A 23,803-nucleotide genomic window follows, 5' to 3' on the forward strand; every position below is an offset into this window, starting at 1 on the left:
TTTGCCATAATGACCTGCTCAATGTACATTATCCCTCATTTTACTTACTTTAAAAAAAATCAATAATTTGACACAAATATTAAAATTTAAAAATATTTAATTGCTCCTCCTGAGTCTTAAAGATAATTCTGAACAAGTCTTGTAAAAATTTTTGGCCGGTCCAAAATGAATGTTTTGTTTATCTCTGTGTAAGATGCGTGACGTTTGGTTCCTGGGCGACGACGACAGCAACCTGGCAACGACCGGAGTGTAATGAAAGAGGGCTGGCGGTGTTATCAATAGCACCTTTAAAGCTTTTAAAATGTTGTGCTTCATTATTGACAAAAGCGTAATAACATACAGTGGGCAGGACAGTATTAGAAAATTTCACAATAATGACATCAAAAATTAAAAACATTATTACACATTAAACAACATTAATAACATCTCTTATATAATGTCTTTTTAATGCTCTGGTGTCAGATTTGGTATGGGAATGAAAGGAGGGAAAAAATAGTATCAGAACATCTCAAACAATGCGCACAGAATGAATGCGTGCTGATCATATTTTCACTCTTTTAACAGAATTAATTGAAATAAATCCATTTGTCTGTGGAGAATTTATCACCATTTAATCTCCACAGATGACCTCCTCACAGTAACCTGCTGATGGGAAGCACATGCTGCCTCCCATAAGGGTGTTACTGTAGTACTACACAGGTCAGTAAGCTTGACACTGGGCCATTCACACACACACACAGAGAGAGCTGGCACATACCTCCGAGTTGTGAGCGAAAGGTCAGAGTTCAGAGACTCACGACAATTCGAGGACTTTCTAATCCCACCTGGTGACTCATTTTAATGTTATTCACAGCGGACGTGATCAGGGATTTCTGTTTGCCAAGCAGGTCAACATGGGTAGTGGCGGGTGGGTTTCAGAGGGCTTAACCAACAACTCCACACCAGTTCCAGTAAGCCAGTGGAGCTGGGTCACGATGAAAGAGTCTGTCCCCTCAAAAAAAAAAAAAAAAGTCCAGAGTGACAGGCAAAGAAAGAGGAATCCTCTTAGTGGTAATATCCTGTCGTGCACCTCCATCTGTTGCTCTGTGATGATGGCCGACAGTCTACATGGAGAGAGGAGAGGAAAGAGATGAGGAGCAGCAGCACGTTCTGTATTCTGGTCTGAGTGAAGGAAGATTTGAGAGAAGATAAACTCAGCTTTCTTTACAGCATTCAAAAATCCTTATAATCTCATTTGAATTTCATTTATAAGGACAAATTTGGCTCTTCACACCGTCCAAAGCGTAATTTTATACTACTGTGCGATGTCATTCTTATGAGATGAGATGTGTTTAATAAAACATGAGATCATTTATTTATAAATATTTCAATAACAAAATCTTTAATCGGATTATACCAACGCTCAACACAAGCTCATATGTGATAGGTCTGAGCATTAAATCAAAAAAGACAGAAAAAAGAAGGGGCTTCGTAAAAATAATAAGTAAGGGATAATTTACAGTGAGCTTCACATCAGGGTCCTGCACCAACCTTATAGGGATTCATTTTGCAAGAATGACTCATTCACTGTATATTATCCTACTTATTACAGGGCTGCTTACTAAAAATAATAATTTGACACAAAATATTAATTTTAAAGTGATTTTATTGGTTTTAATGTTCCTCAGGAGTCTATGATAAGAGCTGTATCCATAGCAACGGTCTGTTATCAGAAATAATGAACCTTAAAATGCCATAGTTAGTTATCAACTAGAACTGAGTATTTGATGAAGCTGAGTAATAAATAAAAATAAAATAAGCCAAATTAATACAATTAAAAAATTCTATACCATGTAATGTATATCACACTGCTCTAATGTTAACTCCATTCATGAAGTTTGATGAAAAACAGTTTGAAAACATCTTATTAAATTCAAAGTGACAGACATATCATAGCATATACACACACACATTTCATCCTAAATCATATGTTGCATCATGTTGATATATATGTTGATATAGAAGCTAAATATTTTTAGGTGCACAGCTGAGAACTGGTCCATTTGGTCACTGACAATAGTTATTTTTTTTAAAAGTTATTTTCTTGGCTCAACACCACTAGCACTGGGGAAAAGAATGAATAGTTATTAATTTCTATGTGTTTAATTTTTCTGACCTTTTCTCAAAAGCCTGGAAAAGAGGACAAGATTGGTTATTTAATTAGTATTTATTCAGATTTTTCAGTATTATAAATGTTTTCCAGTGATTTATGGATTTTGTTGTAGATAATTAAAGTGAAAATTCCACACTTCAAACTCCAAACTAATTTAGTGGTGGTTTAATGCAATTAAATATTAACGCGTCAAAGTTTTTGTTTCTGTACATGATAGATTTTTTCTTATTGTGTGACTATTTGCTACTTTTAAAACATTGTGTATTTGTAATGATCCATAAATAAACAAATTAATTAACTTCCATTATCTTTTTTTAATAGAATACTAATTTTTGGATAGAAACGTAAAATATGGTTTCTCATGTTTGCTGTTGTGTTTCATTAGACAACTTGTATACAGTGTGGACTGGAAAAATGATGCCGTGATACATGTTGTGCACCCATTACATTTCACCATCCAGTTGTTTCAGCCATAACAAACCGCGCGGTCTTACGAAATTGTTACAGGGGATCATAATGTCAAGAACTGGCTTTAAGATTTCTGATTATTGACTTTTCCGCATCAAGACATAATCTTTCATGAAAGAATCGTGATGCATCCACTTACGATATACATTGCACAGGAACAACAGTAAGATTTATAATGCTGCTTTACATTCATGAAGCTTTAACCCTAATTTTTACAATGAGCCTTTTCATTCGAAGAAACTCTCCAAATATCCCCTTACCGCTGAGTCGCAGTCATATTTTTCATGTGTCCAATTAAATAGATCACATTTTGTCCCTGAAAGAAAACAGTTTCTGGCAGTCTGAATCAGCATGAGTCTAAAACTTCTTCTAGAGTAAAAGAAAAAAACGGCTGAGGATCACGTCAAATAAACTTGATTCTTATCTACAACCAGCTATTTTTTGAACTGTCCCAAAAAAAATGCAAGTTCCTAGCAGTGAAGATAAGTGAACCCATACTGTACATGAATTTTAACATTTCATAACCGAGTCTGCTTCTGTTATAACAAGAAAAGTCTCCACATCACAGGAGAACGACTTGAACACGTGTAGACAACTGCTCACTGTGCGCTTTGGGAAAATTTATCTGTGGTTCTGAGAAGCAAACCACAGCGACAACAGCACGCAGCATCAACACACAGCAGAGGCTGATTTATGTCAGCGTTTCATATCAATTAGTAGAGAGCTTAGAGAGGATGTTAGCATCCAGAACCAAAGCCATGATTGATGACTGCCATTTTATCAAGGCATTCATTTCTTCATGACTGTCAGCTGAATCACTTTTTACTGGGCCTGTGTTCTATGGCAATAGTGCTTAGATTTATTATGATGATAAAAAGTGTTGTCTGCCCTCCGACAGGCACGCACCATTCAAACACATTTCTTTTTAACTATCATGAACACCGGTGGCCCACCATAAAGCGAGGAAGACACTGATCCGAGTCTTCACCTCACCTCATTTGTTGGAGAAACACAAGTTAGTGCTCGAAAATTGATTTAAATTCTGAAGAAGTGAAACTAAAAGACTTTCAGGTCCCAGCAGTATACGAGTGAAAGTTCTACAGTGTCTGCAAAGTTCACTTAACAAGAAAGTAAATTAAATCCTGCCAGGGCTTTTGGTCTATTTAATTAAAGCTGGAGCAACTTAGTGGGATTGAATTAAATTTTTGGCAGGGGTAAACCAATACGCTGGGAAGGTTATGGTGGGTGGTTGGAGTGCAGCGGGGTGCAGTAGACTATTCATGAAAGATAAGCAGTGAGCCCATCTTTGTTTTCAGCTTCATTGAATAAATATTGTCTCTTTAAAACAGCTGAGAATGTCTTTGTGTCCTCACTGGCAGCACCATTTCATTTAGCAACACTGTAAAAATAAACTACTTGTTTTAGCTTTAAAAAGTCAGGGCTGCCTCAGAATTTTAAGGTGACTGATTTTGAAAAGACAGGTTGTGGTAATTTTGCAATGATTCAAAACAAATAAATTCAAGCTTATGTTTAATAAGCTTAAGATACGGAATTGAACCAACAACTCTTCACTTACATTGGCATACATTAATAACATCTAACATTTATTATCATTTATAATGGGACTGTCTTTGTGGCAGTGTCATTTAAGCAACATGCACTGTAGCAACACTGTAAAAAGGTTAGTGTCCAAGCTACCTTAAAAATTTAAGTTGACTGAATCAATAAGTAAGTCGAGGTTTTGAGAGATTTTGTACTGATTCAAAACAGACTTTTCTAGTCAAATAAACATGATAGTAATTTAGTTGTACATTAAAAATATGTTTAATAAGCTTAATATATTAAGTTAAAAAAAACAACTCTTCAGTCACACTGACTGACTTAACATAATTTATTAGCGTTCATGCTTCATTGAATAAACAGTGTTTGCAAAACAGAGTGTCTTTGTGTCCTCTGTGACAATGTCATTTAATTTAGCAACAAATAAACTATTTGTTTTAACTTTAAAAAGTTAGTGTCAGGGCTGCCTTAAAATTTTAAGTTGACTGAATTTGAGAAGACAAGTTAAGGTAATTTTGTAATGATTTAAAACTAATTATTTTTTCAAGTCAGATAAAATTCATATTAAATCACTTGCATTTAATAAATATATGTTCAATGAGATTAAGATATTAAGTTGAACCACCAACTCTTAAATCACACTGACAAACATTTATAACATTTGACATTTATTATAATTTATTTCTTTCATGTCTGGGCTGAGGGTTTTAACTCTTAAACAATGCATGCTGGGAAGTCTGCTAACATGATAATCATGTTTCTTTATAAACCTGATTTAATGAGTTGACTGAGCTCTGTACAGTACATTCATTCAACTCATTATTTCAAGTAAAGAGACCTCAAGTTAGAAGAACTCATGTTTATGAGTTCTGAAGTGTTCTGAGAAGAAATGTCAAGTTTATTTAACTTGAACAAATAAAGCTGATGAGAAAAGATTAAGTGATTCCACTAAATTCCAGTGTGTCTTTTTAAATGAGGAAAAGGAGAAGTAGACAACCAACTTTGCCTTGTCTGCTGGGACAAATAAAAAAAATAAAACACATTAAAAACACAGATTATCTCAGTTTTTGTTCCCCTGCTCGTCAGAGTTTAATCCAGAGGAGTCTACGCTGCCTGTTTGTGAGAACGTGGTCTCAGCTAAGGTTAATCCACAGGCAAAAGGTCTCTTTAGATTAGAGGAGTCCGTGGCTCTTTCTCAGCACAGGGTCAGGGATCACACACCAACTTTTATGGAGAGCAGGCCGTTTTATTTCCTCGCTCTTTATCCAGCTGCTGATGCCGACTGGGTGCAATACTTCACCGTAAGCCCTCTGAGGCTCAAGGTGAAATCGATTCCAGCCCAGAGTGGCCATTCTGAATGGGCTTAAGTTCAAACTAAATATTCCAAAGGATAAGAATAGCTTATGAAGTGCAGGAACTCATTCTCACCCTCGTCTACTTCATTTTCATTCAATAGCACGTATTTAACTTAAGATAAGAGGGTTCAGTGATTGGTGGTGGTCACATGTTTTGTTTTAATTTTCAGCTGAAATCCATTTAGGGAAATAATTGTCAGAAGTCAAGATTAATCAGTCACATTCATTTAGATTGTATAAAATGTTTCGACACCAATAAACATTAGTGTATTTTTTGTATTCTTTTTGTAAAATTGTAAGTTAATAACATTAGCTGTCTGAATAAGCAATAAACTCCTTAACACTTGACTCAGAATAAGAATTTATTTTATTCCAGAGGTTATTAAGTTGAATTATGGTCATATGAAAATATTTATAAAATACATAAATTGAATATAAAATAAAATAAATACTTCCCTGGCCTTGCTTCAGAGGCATTCAACTATTTTAGCTAATTTCTAAATCTAATTTCTGCGGATAAATAATAGCTTTTCAATTCATCATTCAATACATCATTTATTTAAAAAAAGCTGAACTTTTAGTTGAGTGTTAATTAATACAGATGACCTTGAGCTGCTCTGAATACTCTGAATGATCCCTGTAGAAAATTTCCAGCGTGTTCAATAATGAGACAACTATAAATGTTCAGCTTTTAAACTCTGGGTGGCAGTGTTGATGCAACGACACTTCACACGGCTTTGGAGAGAAAATCCACCACTGCTCCTCTTCTCTCACTGACCAAAACATTTAAATACTTTATTTCTTTTCTGTTCAGCGGATAGAAAGGTATACCATTCATTTTGATATATTATTCTAATGTTTTACAAAATATGTTGGGATATTTTTAGATCCCTCTTTCAAACTAATTCACTAAAGATTTTCTTTGACTATACAATAAGCATCAAATTGTAAATCCCTGTACGTTGTGTCTTGGTCTGCACTTCAGCTTCATATCCATATACATATTCCTATTAATGTTATTTAATATAAATATATAGTAAACATTCAATTATATGGATTTAGTACTGTCTTTCAGATTAATTCTAAGATTAATTGAGATTAATTTAAATGTTGCCAAAATAATGAGAATATTTCTTCTTCTGCAACTTTGAGACATTTATAAAACAAAAAATAACTAGAGACAATGCTAATTATTTATTGTATTATATTATTTAGAACTTAAACGCAATAATAATATTATTATAGTCATGCAATGGCTGCTGTGAATTCAACTGGCCATTCTGGATTACTGAACAACAACATGAAATTATGCTTATTAAAATTACAATCATTATTAATACCATCTAAAATGTTACTATATTATTTTTTAGCAAAAATTATAATCGGTTAATGCATCAGATTATATCAAAATAAAACTGAACTATTTTGTGATAAATTAATGGTAAATTTAAAATATTAATAACAGCATATGATATAATACACAGATAAATTCATTATTGTAATATTAATGAATTAATATTGCACATGCAGTGGTACATTTACAAACACTACAGAAAACATGTTTTAATAATTACAAAACTATCATTTTATATGACATTTAATATCAGTATATCATGTCATGTAATCATTATTTTGTTTATTTTTTATTTCTTAAAAGTACACACACAAAAACATTACATTGAAAATTATGATACTGTTTTTAAAGATGCAAACATAGTAAAAATTTCAAACAAACATGCAGCTCTGTGTCACTGCTGCTGCAGCTTTACTTCCCAGCATGCAGTTGGTCAAAGTAATGCCCTCACATCATGTATTCAATGGGAAACTGCATGCTGCAATTTTCCAAGCTTGTCTGAGCTAAAATCAATTTATCCTTGGTGCACCTTATGTGCATTATTAGGAGGTAATTTAACAGGTAATTTGTTGCATGTATTATGAGATATATGTTTTGTGTTTACTTCAGACTGCTGTGGTTGATTTTACTGTAAAACAGTGCTGTTTTGATTCTGCTGTGTTGTAGGTACAGTACTGTACTGTATGTTTTGCTTTTGTGGGATTAAAGAGTCACAGAGGAACATGAGAGGATTTATGCCACATTCAGACATCTCTGCTTTGCATTACACATTATTTTATTACTGTGCAGCCATTCTAACATAGCGTGGCAGAAAAGATCTCTGTGGGCAATATTAGAGGAGTATTAATATCATTTCTTCAACATCTTTCACTTCTCTTCTGGCTCCAGTCAATATTGAGCTGGTATGGAACTCATTATAGTGAAGGGAAAGCTGCTTTCTCAGTGCCTCGCCGTTTTGTTCCATCTGTGTTGTAGTCACCTGAACATGATCTGAAGTCAGCCAGTCAAGTGACCTGGAATCAATACAGTCAAACTCAGTGGAGGCAAATAAATCAGTCTGGCTCATTTAACCCATGAGAGTCCTGCTGCTTATGGAGCTACGTCGGCGCGGCTCGTAATAAGAAAGGCATGTTTGATGACAAATAATTTATTCTAAATGCTTGTTTCTCATCCAGCTTTAGTGACCCCATATTTAATATCCATCAGGCATCTCTCGCGGTGCATGATGTTTGCCTGTTTCTCACTGTAAATCCTCATGAACACATCTGAAATCCAGCTTTTTCCTCTGCCCCCTGATGTCTGTCACTCTTTGTGAAAAAAGCAATTTGACAGTTTTGTCTACATTGATTTTTTTTTTTTATCATGCTTTCTCTCTGGGTATCTATGTATCTTAAACAAAGCAGTATTTTTTTTTTTTTTTGCGGGGCGTATCTCTAATTTCTGCAGCTGCTTCAGTGTATCTCTATGGCATCTGCCCCTATGCCTGTCATATAAAAACCAGTCTGTCTTTTATTCTTTACCAACCATAACTCTGTATGTAAAGACACTGGAATTTTATTGCCAGCTTCTGGAGCAGGAAATCGGTTTCACACTACTATAAGGAAATTTCAAAAATACAGCTATGGTTTGCGAGATGCACCATAAATTCAGATGTCGTTTTTTGTGCCAATGATTACTGACAACTACTTGGAAAAGAGTAATCCTATTAAAACAGCAGAAAACTCATAAAAGTTGGATGCGTTTTGATTATTAATATACATATTTATTTAATGTATAGCATTTTATTGATTGCTGGGAAATTATTGCCATTAATGTTGCTGCCAGACTCCATTGTGCCAAATTAAATAGCGCAAACACAGCTCAATTTTCATAAATTTCCAAGATTAATTGTGACAAAGTACTTTGCGCCAACATCACATCAGCTGATTATGATTTTATGATGATTCATGCAGAGGAAGAAAAGTTTTGCATTTCTGGAGGAAGTTACATTTCACTCTGTGGCTACGGTTATTTGGCTCTGTTATTGGAAAATAACTGCTGCTCGGGTCTACATAATTGACGACTAGGTCTGTTCAATCACGTGATGCCTTCCTCGTGACGCATGAATGATGGTTAGCTGGTCTGAAGAAGTTGAATAAATCAAATAACTAACTATATTTCTAAAGCACCTCCTGCTTGACTCATCAAATTAATATGAAATTCATCATGTAGCAGTCTTACATATGCAAATGTCAGCATTGTTTACTGCACACAGAGGAATCAATGCAGCCAATACTTATTAAATACCCATTCAGAGTTAGATTTCTATTGATTTTTCAAGTTATGAATAGACATTCCCCTCAGATATAAATCTTCAGTGGACTGCTTAAGGAACTGCATTTCATTAAGTAGATCTAACAATTCTTTTGAATCACTCACTGACTGTTTTGAAGTGACTCAGCTCTTATGCAGACTATTCTTAGATTCAGAATAAATTGTAAATCCTTCTCATGTTTTTCAAACTTTTCAAACCAGACTGCACTATTTTATCCGATTTATTTGAACAAGTGTTGGTGAAATTTCTCTTAAACTGTACATGGCCCATTTTAAGTAAAATAAAAAAATAAAAATACATTTTACAACAGGAATAAAGTGCCATAACCATGTCTATTTCCCAAAGTTTGTCACATTATTTTCTGAGACACTTTGTTCAAGCTCTAAAACATGATTCATTATGAAATTTTGGGGGAAAAAAGGTGGAAAATGTAGTAATTTACGTTTAACAGTTATAAAAAAGAAACAAATATTGAATTTTAATTTAATATACATAATAATTTAAAAAATTGTGCTTTAGCTTCTGTTTAAATACACAACTGACAGAAAAAGAAAAGTTTTTACTCAGATTTACATTCACATAGCCTGCATGTCAATTTTGAAGTAGTTTCAATCCTAATATAACAAACCTATATGCAATTACACGTACAGTGTAGTCTATGGCTAATTAGTGATGGCATTAATGTTTGTTGCATGCTAAAGAACTAAATAAATTAAGTGTTAATTTATATAATCTATGCTATAAGCTAAACATGTAGACCATATCCATAAAATATACAGTAAAGCATCAATTAGTCAAGAATATAAAACTCTAAGCATCCAAGTGGTTAACAAATAAACTACATACAGAAAACTACCAATAATAGTATTTTATTAGGGTCTGTAATCGAAATAAAAACAGCAATGTTTGCACAGTGTCATTTTTTAAAGCTATGCAGAAATTTTCCAGGGCAAATTTCACACCAAACGGCCTGGTGGAAGGCTTAGCAGAAAACTATAAAGTGGAAACAAATCAAACTGTAAATACTGGAGGTAAAAATGGAAAAGAAAACGGTCAACTTACTTTAATTGTTCTCTCGTGCTCGTCACCTGTTACAGCGCCAGAAGTCCCCTTAACAGCCCGTATGAGCCTCATAGTGAACCCCGCAGACACGTTCATGCTTTGTCTTGATAAAAGAATAACCTGTATTTCCATTTCGCAGCGCAGTGACAGTGAGAATAAGTTGCTCCATCTTTTATAAATGCCCCACATGGTCCCAAAACACTTAATTATCGCTAGGTAAGGCAGTGTGGACTGTCCTCCTCTCGATGATTGACAGCGGGGTGAATTGAAGTGGCTTTGAAGGGGATGACGGGTCCTCCTCTTGACGAGCGGCTGCATCGATAATTCAAATATTATGAATATTCTCTCATTAATTATGGACATAAAGTTAATATTTTTGTTTGATAGCACACTGATGGGATTAATGTTGTCCTAAAATGTGTGGCTGTGTTACTGTGTTGCTCGGTGCCCCCCTCTGTCTGTCGTTTGTTTGGTTTCGCCCAAACTTGGTTCAGATTTGAGTTGGTTTTCACTGCTATCTGGGATCGCTCTATTGGAGGTGAAGGACCGCCTGTCCCCTCTCTGCCTTCGCTGTCAATGGCTTTCGGGACGTATTTTATTTGAATGTCTGGACATTATAAGTGACCAATAATGGATATTCTATGGATAATATGGACCATACCGGCCGTAATAGCTGTTGAAGGTAAGCTAATGTTTTCATTGACGGTTGAAGCCGCATCCTCTTGCCGACTTTGAGTTTGAGACAAAGCGCGTGCACGGACGTTAAAATCTAACGAAAAATTAACCACTTTTTAGCTCCCTTCATATCTGTTAATGTGTTATATCTTGGCGTGCATAGTGCTTAAATGTAGAGTCAGCTCAAAGCAGCAGGCAAGGGATGATGGAGGGACCCAAAAACACGTCTCAGCATCTCCGCAGGTACGCTGTTAACGCCGTTTAACGCTGTTAATTATGGAGTAAAATTAGCTTGCCTTTATGTACCACAGCAAGCTACGCCAGGTTAGAAAACGTTAAATCTCAGCTCAGGTACGCTAGGTCGCGCGAATCCTGCGTGTCCGTGGAGGTGTGTCACCGGTGTCGGCTCAGTAGTCTCAGCTGGTGATAAAAAACGTGAAAGACAAACACTCAACCCCTTTTCAGCGTGTCCGAGTATGAATGCGCAAACATACCATGTTGAAATTTCTTTAAATTAACTTACAAACGGGTCTGTCTGCCCGCTATGCAGTCATATGTGAGCAAATCGTGGCTGAGCAGTAACAGGCAGTAGACAGCGTGGCTCAGCACACAATGAAACAGGTTGAATGGTGAAAATAATCTCTTTAATCTAATATGTGTTTACAGTAGTAACTCTGGGGTGCACCGAGGTAACTATAGTGGTTTACCTTACATACTACAGCACACTACAGTATTCATATATATACGGTAAGACCTATGGTAGCTACTTTGAGTAACTATAATATCGTCTTTGCCCTTTGACCTTATAAGGAAAATATTTGATAACGAAAGAGATAATGAAAGCTATTTTTCATTATCCTTTTTAATCTATGAGCTTTCAGTGTGCACTTTAAATCATAATTTGCAGGTTATATGTCTATGTAGCAGTTTGCTCTGTGAACTGAAGAATAGAAAAGTGTCAGCCCAGCCATACATTTATTTAGGCTATTTTTATGATGCTGTCAGAAAACAAATATGTCTTCTTCCTCTGGTCAGTTTAACTAAACCTCATAATTACAGGTGGAGCTGAGAAAGTATGTTCAAACTCCACCAAATGTAACCGCAGGATAAAACAACAAAAAGAAAAACAGGGAAAATTGTATTTGGCTGCTTGTTCAGGGTATAGATAATTTCACATCCTAAAAGTGTTTAGCAAAAGTTGAAGGACCTGCCGGGTCTCATGTAGGACTGGCAAAGACTTTGATGGATGTCAGGCGCATTTATGCAGACTTCTTCTGACTGCTCCTGTTTATGGGTTCAATGTAGTCGCATATCCAAGACCTTAAAAAAAAACAGTCTTCTATTACATTTAACTTTGGCAGCTTTAACATTTGTGTCATAGTTTTGAAATTTGTCTCATAGCTTTGTAATTTTATTTAAGATTTTATCACTTCACATTGTTCTGGGACAGCCATATTATTTTAGGAAATTACGCATACAATCCAGTCTCAGCACTAAAACCAGATCACACGTACACAGAGAACAATGTATGGCATGCATTTCATACAATTCATGAATTGTATTTTTAATGTATTTTTAATATATTATTTAAATATATTAAAATATATCATCAGATTTATTTTCGTGTCTTAGAACATTTCGCCAGCGTTACAGAAATTCTAAATATCACATGTTAATATTCAAACTGCATGAATTATAGTGTCATGTCCCATATCCCAGTATTTTAAATGATACATTGAATATTAATATACGCTACTATATTTATGTACAGTATTTTTAATAAAAAGTACAGACTACAAATCTCATAATAGGTAACTGTATATCATCATCCCATGTATATACTCATAATAATGAATTTATTTTGTTTTCTTTGAGTAACTGATATCATACTTGATTGTTATCATAATAGTTATTTATTTTTTGATTTTATCCTTGCTGTTCTGTCCAAGAGCAATGGAGCCAGAGGATGTGAAAATCGCCAAAAATAACAACAGATTCACACCACACAGTGTTTCACTTCCCCTTGTTTTCTCTTTCTCTCTAAAATGCAAATATGGCCAGGGATACTTTGTCTACATGTAAAATCTACTGTGAGGCGTATGTGTAAGCTGAGAGCATACAGTGCCTCAAGTACCAATCGGCACAGCTCCTCAAATACTTATTGCAGTGACTTGAAGTACATTTCTTCTTCGATTGAGATGATGCTGTTGATATTGAGTGTTACACTGGGTATACAGCATGCATGTTGCAGTACCTTTTGGGCCTGTGGCGTTTCACTTTTTGATTTGGAAACCAGCTAGTCCCGTCGCCAACCCAATACAGCCCCCCTCCATTTTACCCTGTGAATCACCCTAGTCGACCGTCCAATGAAGTTGCAAGGATGGCTTACGTATGAGAAATAAAGGGTTGAAAAAGAGGTCACTGCAGCTCTAATCCGAAAAAAAAAAAAAAAATCCCAGCATGCAACAGAAAAGAACCCTCTAGTGGATCGTTTTGACACGTTTAGTGCTGGGACACTACATTTTATGTTTAATACAAACTGACATCTTTGCATAGGCCTAGGTCTAATTTTTTTTCTTCGCTTTTTTTATTTTTCACAGACAAACGATAAACGATAAATACACCTTTGTGTTATTCATTTCTCGTAGAAGTAGTATATATTCTGTGGCAAACATTTAGCAAAAAAAGCATTTACACATTTCTAGAATAATTTACTTATTATATTTAATCCGTGAATCAGGCAGAGATCATATTAGAGAGGATTAAAACTACCAAAGTCCTAGCTGTGTCCCAAGTATCCATTTTGCGAATAGCGTGAACACTGCCCACTATGCAAGATCTGAAAGACTGTAACTTGGCCTTCAAACAACAATTAGAATTTTTCCTCGGCATCTTATCTCTATTCAGACTCCTACACTATGTTCCATCGCTTTAGTAATATCGCCATGTTGGACAACTATAAATGGCGTGCATTCATCAGTGGCATTTGACCATTTTTCAGAGGCATTTAATTTATCCTGTGGAATGTGAAACAACTCTAAATAAACTGTTGATTAGTGTTAATGTAGGCTGCCATTGATGCCACGTCTTATTGGTTTAGTTAACAGGAACAGACAGGCTCTTTTCGAAAATTAATGGAGGTAGTACTGCCAAGGAAATTAGCTTAGCTATGTCAAACATGTCTATGAAAACACACTGTGGATTTATCCCTTCATTAGTTTACCCATTCATTGTCATCAGCGCTCAGTTGACAGCCACACTAACAATGGCCGCTCATCTAATTCTGTTGAGTGGAAATTCTCAGATTCATCCCCGGCCATAAAACTGTAGTAGCCTGTATTGTTCGGGGGAGATGAAATTTACAAGGCGGATCATTTGGCTTTTTTTCGATTTCTCCCCCTCCCTTCTGTTGTGGTATTACAGTTTGTACTGTGCAAACACAGCAAACGCTTTCTGGGAGGATTGGTTTTGCTGTGATGCAATAACAACCTCCTCCAGACTTGTATGCAAGTTGTTGTTGGGGTCAGCAGGATGATAGATCACTTTGATAGGACATTTTCTGTCCTTTTTCTTTGAAGGAGACATAATGGGACAGAAACCACAGCAGAGGATGGTGAAGTGGGGTAGAATGAGATCACAGCATGGAGTCTTAAAAAATGTCTAGCAGATTTGATTGCATTTCAATATGCCCTGCATTCCTTCAGCGCTCTGTTAAGCACTGGAGCCCAGTCAGTTGAAAGTTGGCGTTGATGTTTCAAAATTTTCAGTTTATTGTTTTGATTTAGTTTAGTAAATTACATATATTTGTATATTGCGTAACCCTTTCCGTACCATTTTCCCACACAATATAAGGAGGTCTGACAGTTCATGGCACAGTATGATTGTTAATGTTTAGAAAATCCTGCCAAGTTTGGTAAAGATGCTTTCATATGTTAATTCAGTGGCTGTTTTTGACCGGAATTGTTTTGTAAGGAATGGACGTGCGAGTGTAACATGGAAGCATTATGTTTTGTGGAAGAGTAACAAAAGACAGACGGAGGCGGGCTCCGAAATGGGATTAGATAAAGGTAAAATGAGCGACCGTATACAATCCGGTGTTTTCTCAGTCCACCCAATGAGCAGATGCAGGGAGCTGGCCTGCACGCCAACCGCCACAGTAGGCTTTCACAAAGAATCTGTCTCTATTCAAGCCTTAATCCATGCTGCCGAGGGCCCAGGCATTGTCACTTTGCATGCAAAATTTCAATTAGTGCTGGTACCAGTTGTTTCACTTGAAGGGAGGTGTCACATTTCAGAGACATCTATGGCTACCTTTAGGGTGAGATTAAGGCAGGAGTGTCACTGCTTTGCTTAAGAACATTTTGCATTGCATAAGGTTACTGGTACTGAGCTGCTCTGCTTTACTATGGCCACTGTAGACCTAGATCTTCATCAAATTACTAGAGGTTCAACTATACTGTAATATATACTTAGGTGGCAAAAGTACACACCATTTCTTGTTTTCTCAAGTAGAACTACAGATACTTGTGTATCTGGTAAAAGCAGAAGTACTCGTTCAACTTCTTTACTCAAGTAAAATTGAAAAATACAGGGTCTGAAATGTAGTCATGTATAAAAGTAAAGAAGGACAAGCCTACTGGCTTTTTCTGTACAAAGCTAACTGAACCTCACGTTTGCTCCATGGTCAAGTTGCCCTCTCTTGTCTTGTTAAGTCTGGTACATAGTTTTCATCTTGTTATATCTGTTGTGTGTGATGTGCACTGATGGATACACCTATGGGTTATTGTCCCATCCTTTAACGTTGAAATTGATCTAGATGTTAGGAAGGTGGCTCACAAGGTGCAAATTAAAAATAATCAATAACTCCTCTCAAATAAATTAGAACTAAAGTAGTGATTTTGTTTGGAAAATGGAAGGAGTAGAAAGTACAGATATTTGTGTTAAAAAGTTGTCAGAAAAATAAGTACTCAAATACAGATACTTGAAAACGCTACTCAAATACAGTAACAATGTATTTTTTTACTCGTTTAATTCTTGTTAAAGTTTATTGTCTAAAAGTGAAACGGGTAAAAAAATAAAGAGCAATCATTCCCTTAAGTTGGATTTGTTTAAACCTTCACGCACGAGATGTCACTGTTGTAGGTTTCTGTCCCAGCTGGCGCTGTAAGCAAAATAGTTGCGTATGTTGCTCCTGGCTCCAGTTTGTTCAACCAATTTAACTAAGGATTCAGTTCAAGACATGATGGACTGTTTGACGCTGTTTCCATGCTTTCAGCTGTTTGAATCAGACTGCTGCGGTTAACTGTCTTGAGCCAACTCTTCGTTCTCTCTTGCCTGTAACTGTTGAGTCAAGTTTGCTTATGCTCATGTCTGTGAGTGCACTACACACTGGAGTTAAGAGTGGAAGCATCTAAGGATCAGTTTACCGAAGTTCTGAAGTTAACTATCACACTGGGAAGTACTATCATACCCTTGAAAAACACAGTATAATCAACTGAATGACAACTTCAGAAGCCAAGCCAAAATGCAGCTGTATCCACTGCACAACCTCTTCAGACTGTACCTCGTGGCTTAACACTTAATATCACCACACGGGTGAACAGAGTCTGCTTGTGGTACTATTTTTTTTTTTTCCACATGCCCTGTATCACTAGTTTTCATACTTTTGGTATTTATAGCTTCTTAAAAACAGAACAGGTGTTTAATCTTCTGTCTCTTTGGTCTGTTTAGTTTGCTGAGACAAGCCAGTCAGATATGGCTGTCACTTGATGCTATCAGAAAATGAAAATATTTTCAGAGTCAACAGGTGTTTCAAGTCTTTCAATATGCAACATAACACTGCCAGTGCATATGACTGAGTAACAGACTGAAAACAGTGGGTTTATTTAAAAGTAAATATCAGGTGCTTTAGACTCCTGGGGTGCGTTTCGGCTTTTAAAAAGGATTGATTTAATGCATACTCTCTCTTAAAGAGACTGCTTAACCAAAATTCATCTTGATAGTTTTGGTGCGAGTTGCTGAGTTGAAAGAAAGTAGTTTCAGTAGAAGGAAATTGAAACTGCTCACAAGATCTTTGGATTATCGGGTCGTGATTTCTGGCAATAGACATTTCTATTCGGCTTTTTAAATGTATTTTTGGCACTCTACAGCTATTTTCAAAACATGGTAATTCACACCAAAACAAAGTTAAGTGGATAAACAGCACTACAGGTAAAAGGAAAAAAATTTTTTTTTTTTTTTTGGATTATATCTACCCTTCATTTTATATTAATTATTAAGTTTAAAAGCAGATTTTCTTGTGTAATAATATGTTAATTACAAAATTTCATTAACAATTGGAAATAGGCTACATGATAGATAAATACACTGGTCTTGGAAACAAGATGGAACATGCTGTACTGAGATACAAAAACACACAAAAAAAGTGTCCCGTAGCTGAAATAACAGGAGTTTCAAAATTTTCTAGAAGAAAATATATGGCTTATCTGAAAAAAAAAAAAAATTAATTACATTATCTCTGTATGAAATTTTCATGTATATTTGCCATGCCGCTAATGTGATTCATATTGGTAAAGAATTAAGAGACTTGAGAGCTGTGATCTATAGTATATTTGCAGAAGCACAGAAATGTGATTTGCATTCACAGCAATGAGGAACTCTGTCACAAGTGTCTACATGTTTGACTTGGTGAAGGGAGTCTGGCAAGATATATTAATCTGTGATCTCATCAAATCTTAAACACATAAAGATTAAAAGATGTATCCACCCACTTTTATTTAATAATAGGGTTGGTCATATCAAACAAAGGCATGCGTGGGTTAAATGATAGTTGCACATAACTCTTAGCATTTGATGTGTTCATCTTTAAGTTTCTAATAGGTGGCATTTAAGTTAATTGCAAGTCTAAAAAAATTCTCAAGTTTCCTTTCAGATACTTATCTTGATTGTCTGAACTTATTTTTGGTGCTTATGTTTATGTCCATGTGGAAGTAAGCTACGATAAGTTTCTCTTAATACCACACACTGGACGTGTTTTTTCTTTAGAAACAAATCAAATAGCCCTATATATTTTATGTTTGCAGAATCCGTGATCAAATTGTATACCTATTGAGCAGCTTTTGTACAAGGATTTTTTTTAATGCACAATTCAATCTCTGTTCAAAATAGCATATCAATTTCTACTTATATAACACTGGAGGTACTGTGTGCTATGAATGGTGAAAAGATGCATTATGAAGAAATGTATTATTTAGTGAGGATCAGGTGAATTAGGGGTCTTGAGATTTGTTTTTCTTGCAGTGCTTTAAGGATAGGTGTGCCATTTGATTGGAGGGCTATAATTGTTTCAGTATGTAGTTGGGAAAACAGCGCGGTCAGAAAGTGAAAGAGTATGACTAAGGCTATAATAACAGTGTTATAGTGCAAAATATAGCACTCGTAATCCTAAAAGGATAAGACTGGACAAAGATTAGATCGAACTTCGAAGAACAGGTTGTTCTTTTCTTTTTCACATTATTACAGAAAGGATTTATTATGTTCATCAAGGTTGCAGACAGATGTTAGAAATTAATGTGGGGAGTTTTTGACCAACTGGCCTGCTTCAGCCCCGTGGAATAAAGTTCACATATGGTGTTTTCTTGCTGACTAGAAGAGAATAATTTTGATAATAAATAGATACTTACGGAAGAAACTTGCTTTACCTCCATGTAACCTCTCTCTGATAGTTCACGCAGGAATCTAGATCAAGGATGTTCTTATATCCTGCTATCTTAATTAGCACGTGTTAATTGGCAATGTGCAGTCTCTTGGTAAGTCATATTTATTAGGAAGAGCCTGATTCATCCCAACCCGTTGGGAATAGAAATCATTAGGGGACAGTGAAATGTATTTCCAGACATTATTCATAACAGGAAACATGTAAGCACTCACAATCAAAATGGCCCAACAACATCTACAGGCCTAATTTGCAGTCTAAATTCTTTGTGCAGTCTCCTTAATTTGACGGAAGTCTCAGCCATTATGTGGAATCAGTGTATTTCATGTCTTTGTCAGTGTACATTTCCTCTTTTTATTCATGCGGGCAGTAAAACTGTTGTCCCTAAGTCTGATGACTAGGTTTTCTGGAAAAGTGGAGGTGAACTGATCGTGATCCAGTGTTCCTGTCCGATAATTCATCTGAATGTTGAGTAGAGGGAGAGTACAGTAGAATAGTGCTTTTTAATGCTGATAACAATGTTAGGTAAAGGAAAGATTCAGCTATTGATATATTTGCCGATATTGTAATGATCCCTCAAATGTGCTCATCAAACAGTTGTGAAAAAGATATTTATGGCAGGATATTTTACAGTTTAAAGCTGAACAGTCTCATTTTAATACGGATGCCTCTATATGACCTACATAAGCACACAAGGCCATCATCGAGAAGACAGGCTATTTCTGTATAGCTTTTCTTAATGCTTGCCACAGGTTCAAATTCTCCTTGAAATCAGATGAAACCAGCTCTTGTTTACATTTTCCCTGTAAAGATTTAATGCGTAGTATGAAGGAGATTTTCATTTACATAATTTTGTTTTTGATGTTATATTTTGTGGTTGTCCAGTGGTCTCTAAAATCAGCAAATATGACAGTTGCTTACAGTAGCTTTAACAATAAATTTTATTGTCCAAAATAATATCAGATAAATTTTTGCTGGTATTTTTAATAATTATAATAGACAAACAACTATAAATAAAAAAATAACACAAATGAAATGCTTCCTACAAAACATACAAAAAGCAATCTGCATTATAATTTGTTTAAAAAAAAAAAAATCACATTGGCCAACACTGACATAGACTGATGTAGCTGTGACAGGCCAATATTTGACTGGTATAGGCCGACCAATACATCTGTCTAGGTCTGATGTTGAGTCATACAAATTAACAACATGGCATGTATAATATTCAATCCAGCAAAAGCGGCTACCAAGTGAGGACGTAGGGAAAAAGAGAGACAGAAGGAGGAGGAGGAGGGAGAGTGTACCCTGAGAGAGGTCAGACCTCGTTTCAGAGACCCCCGTCCACACACACCCCAGGTACTGTGACACTGCCTTTATGAGTGCGCCCGTAGAACACAAACCCACCGGATTAGTGTCTGGCTCTCAATGTCCCCGGGAGCAGAGCCCATCGGCCGAGACAAAGCGGGGCTGATTGCGTTGTCATCTGCATCACAAAGGGAAGCCTTTTCTACCTGAACCACTGCCTGTGCGCCGCGCTGCACATCACATCTATCAGCGACTCTGCACCCACGTGACATCTGCCTTTTGTTTTTTGTCCATCTCTGTCTCCCCCTCTTCCATTCTTTCTCTCTGGCCCACACCGTCTGTCCACCATGGCCCATATCAACAACAGGACCCCCTCCCCCTCCCTCCCTCCTCTGTCGAAACTAGCTTCTCAGTCTGCACCAGCCAGTGCTGACCGTTTTCTGTTTTTGCCGGTAGTTATGTGCTCAGCGCGGTGTGCATCATCTTCCCTTCACTACAAAGAGCGACTAACACATTTGTTGTCTCTCCTCTTTTCCCCTCTGGCTCTTGGCTGGCTAGCTGTATCTCAGCCCAGCCAACATGCAGACACATCAGACAAAAAAGCACAGTCTCCCACTGTCAGAACCTAACACGTCTATCTGTCTCACTCGGACAGAGAGAACTCCCCAGCTGAGGTGCTACCAGTAAGCAGACGTGTTTCATCTGATTAGTGTACTGGGCAGGCAGGCTCTGCTCCTCTATGACTGATGAGTGCTGTCTTGTGTTGTTGACACAGGCAGGTCCAGCAGCCATAACAGAGATGGATCAAGCTTCCCTATCTGGATTATCTTCTTATGCTTATGTACATATGAGTTTACCATAAGCCCTATGTTGGCTTTTATATGCTTTGTGATACTTCATCATCATCAAAGAAATTACTTTTAAAAATCTCCTTCTTCCTTTCATATTTAATGACCTGAATGTGCACTACTCTTTAACCGCTGAAATAAAATTTTAATTTTGGGGGAGAAACAAGGATCTTACATCTATGTCACGCATGATAACTGAAGCTGAAAGGTACACTTTTTTCTTCCTTTTTAGATGCTTTATGAATAGATTTAATAGATTAAACAGGGTATGACATTTAAAACACAGACAGAGGGACGGGAAGGGAAAGAATGACTTTTTGTGTCCTAAAGTGTGATAGTTGGTGGTTTCTATTCACAAGTAATTGCATTAGCTTAGAGAATTGGGAATTAACACAAGGCAATTAACTGATTTGGCCTTTGGCTGTGACTTGTCTGGTTTTACAGAGCTGGAGCTCATCCTCTGTTTTCATAGATTAATTTAGAAATCACATTCAGTCAGATGCAGAACCTTGTAAACCATACAATGGCAGACCCAAGAACTTGATATACCTAAGTGAAATGAATGAATAAATTTAAGGTGGATGGGCGCATTGCAGAAAACAGTCATTGCTGTGAGATTTCAACCTTGGTTCATTCTAATGAAGCTTTACTAACCCCAATACAGAAAGCCACTTTCCATCTAAAAGTGCAGGATGGAGGTTTAAGAGGTGAGGAATCTCAAAGGCAGGGGTCATCACAACCGCAGGGTAAACACACTTCTTAGACCTTAATCGCCTGTAGTCCAATTACCATGGACTGCTAGGCCACAGTGGCTAATTGTCAACAGCTAGGGTGTAATTTTCATTTCAACTTTGGGGGAGAAATCTATTGGGAACCGCTTAAGACACCACAATTATCTTCTTCACCATAGAGAGTGGTGTGTTCTTAATGGGATTCTATCCATGTGTCATACACTGCATGTACACTTTGACACTTAACATTACACCCTGACCTGAGCAGTTTTTAAGAAAGCGCATGTTAGCTGATCTTAGGGCTGGGCAACATATCTGTATTATATTGATACTGTGATATGACACTAGACACCATCTAGGTACCAAATTAATGATGGTTATTTAACAAAAATCTAATTTTGTTAATAAAACAGCAATAGTTGTTTAAATGGTGGGCAGACTCTATTTCCCACTTTTTAATAGATGCTTGTCTTAAATTAAAGTTACTTTATTATTATTAAGCATTATTATTATTATTATAGCATTACTAAAAGACTGTTTCAGATGGCATATTCATTAAAACTTAATTCATTAAAACATGTTGATGTTTCAGGACTAATAATAAATATAGAAAAGTGATATGTAAAATTTCTGAACTAAAATGTCTAAACATGACAAGACCTATGTTATATATTTTTTGTTGAGTTGTGTACTCTGAAATATTTTCAACCATGTTCAAATGCAGACAAATACATGTTTTTATTCAAAGTCATGGTGCATCTCCTATTGCTATAACTTACACAGAACCATTGGATATCTCAGAGAGTGGGGAAGGAAATTGGTGAACATGATTAAGCATATAAATATGAAAAATAAACAGAAGTCCCTCTGCACAGCCAGTATGAGGGATCAGGTGCAGGTCAGTTGCAGGAACATCTCAGGTATCAGCGTAAACCTCCGTGCACTGAACTGATTTACTTTGACTTTATTTGAAGCAAGTAACATCTTTCACACATGGCCTCTTCAGATTCACATAAATGTGAAACTTTAGTACATTAACTTGTCCATAAACATGATTTCTGCTTATCAGATAGATTTTCATCAGCGATGGTAGTTATTTCACAATGAAGATGCAACTCCCCTGATCCCATGTTATACTTCAGCAAACTAGATCTTGTGTTGTTGGTTTCATGTGAGAGACCCCATGTGGCAGAAATGACATATTGTGCATTTAATTTAACAATAAAAAAATGTTGGTCTGGTGTATTGATATCTCATTGAAGAAAGAGGAAAACCATGATTTAATACAATGTAGGTTTTATTTTCATAGATTCACTCATTAGTTGTATTAGTTTTGACAATTTTACCTCTGTCTATTTTTGTTATACAAGTCATGATGCTTATATATTTCTATGGTTTGTTGGAGCAACTGTAACGTAACCCAGTTTCCCTCTGCATGGGATCAATATAATATTTCTGATTCTGATAACATTCATGAGACTGAAAACGTGAAAAAGTGATGCAGTCATGAAAGTGAGTTCTGAGATCTCAGCAATTATGTTGATGAGTACAATATTATCATAATCAGACCAGATGGCTTGAAATATGAAAATAAAACTCATGTTGATTTTTTTCTTTAACTTTTATTTTGTAATATCTTTTAAGGACTTTATTTCAATAACGATAAATTAATGTGACTGTGTAACATTTACTGCAATTTTGACTGTTACACATTTGGTATTTATTCAGCTTTCAGACTGAACTGTAGCATGGTGATTGCATTTGAACCCTGAAATCTATGAATGTAGTATGACTTACCTAACTCTAACAATGTACTGTAAATTGATCATTTACAGTGTAGATTTAAAAGTAGTTAACAAAAATTAACCTCAGAAATGTCAGTTACCTTGCTAGCAACTGCAGTATCAAGTCAGCCGACAGAATGTCTCTGTTTTATGTTTCTGTTTTTCATGTTTCTACGGCTTCCACTAATGCTAGTGATTATTTTACAGTAGATTAACTGGACAATTTTTTTTTCTTGATTAATTGATCATAGTTGTTTGTTTTAAAAAGAAATTTCAGAAAATTGTGAATAGTGTCAGTCAGTGTTTCCCAAAGTCTAAGCTGACATCCTTAAATGTCTTGTTTTTACTCACAACTCAAAGATTTTCAGTTTACTGTCAGAGAGGAGTAAAGAAACATTTCACATTTCACATTTAAGAAGGTGGAATCAGAAAAAGAAAAAAATGACTTATTTTTCTTTAAAAAAAATACCCAGACAGG

At 36.0% G+C, this 23,803-nt stretch overlaps 1 protein-coding gene and 1 long non-coding RNA gene across 2 annotated transcripts in view; one reads left to right on the forward strand and one right to left on the reverse strand.

The window, feature by feature from the left end:
* Nucleotides 1-498: 498 nt before the first annotated feature.
* On the reverse strand, nt 499-10,488 carry LOC146332100 (uncharacterized). Its single transcript, XR_014772613.1, has 2 exons — nt 10,266-10,488; nt 499-1,103 (listed from the first exon to the last, which is right to left on the reverse strand). It is a non-coding gene; the product is annotated as an uncharacterized LOC146332100 (long non-coding RNA).
* Nucleotides 10,489-10,798: 310 nt separating this feature from the next.
* ephb2b (eph receptor B2b) overlaps nt 10,799-23,803 on the forward strand; it is a 168,971-nt gene continuing 155,966 nt past the window's right edge. The window contains exon 1 of the mRNA XM_084739239.1: nt 10,799-10,947. Coding sequence (XP_084595365.1) covers nt 10,896-10,947 — 52 coding nt within the window. The 5' untranslated portion in view covers nt 10,799-10,895. The remainder of the gene's footprint in view (nt 10,948-23,803) is intronic.

The sequence above is a fragment of the Lutjanus erythropterus genome, chromosome 2, assembly GCF_056507025.1.
Source record: "Lutjanus erythropterus isolate fLutEry1 chromosome 2, fLutEry1.hap2, whole genome shotgun sequence".
NCBI lineage: Eukaryota > Metazoa > Chordata > Actinopteri > Lutjaniformes > Lutjanidae > Lutjanus > Lutjanus erythropterus.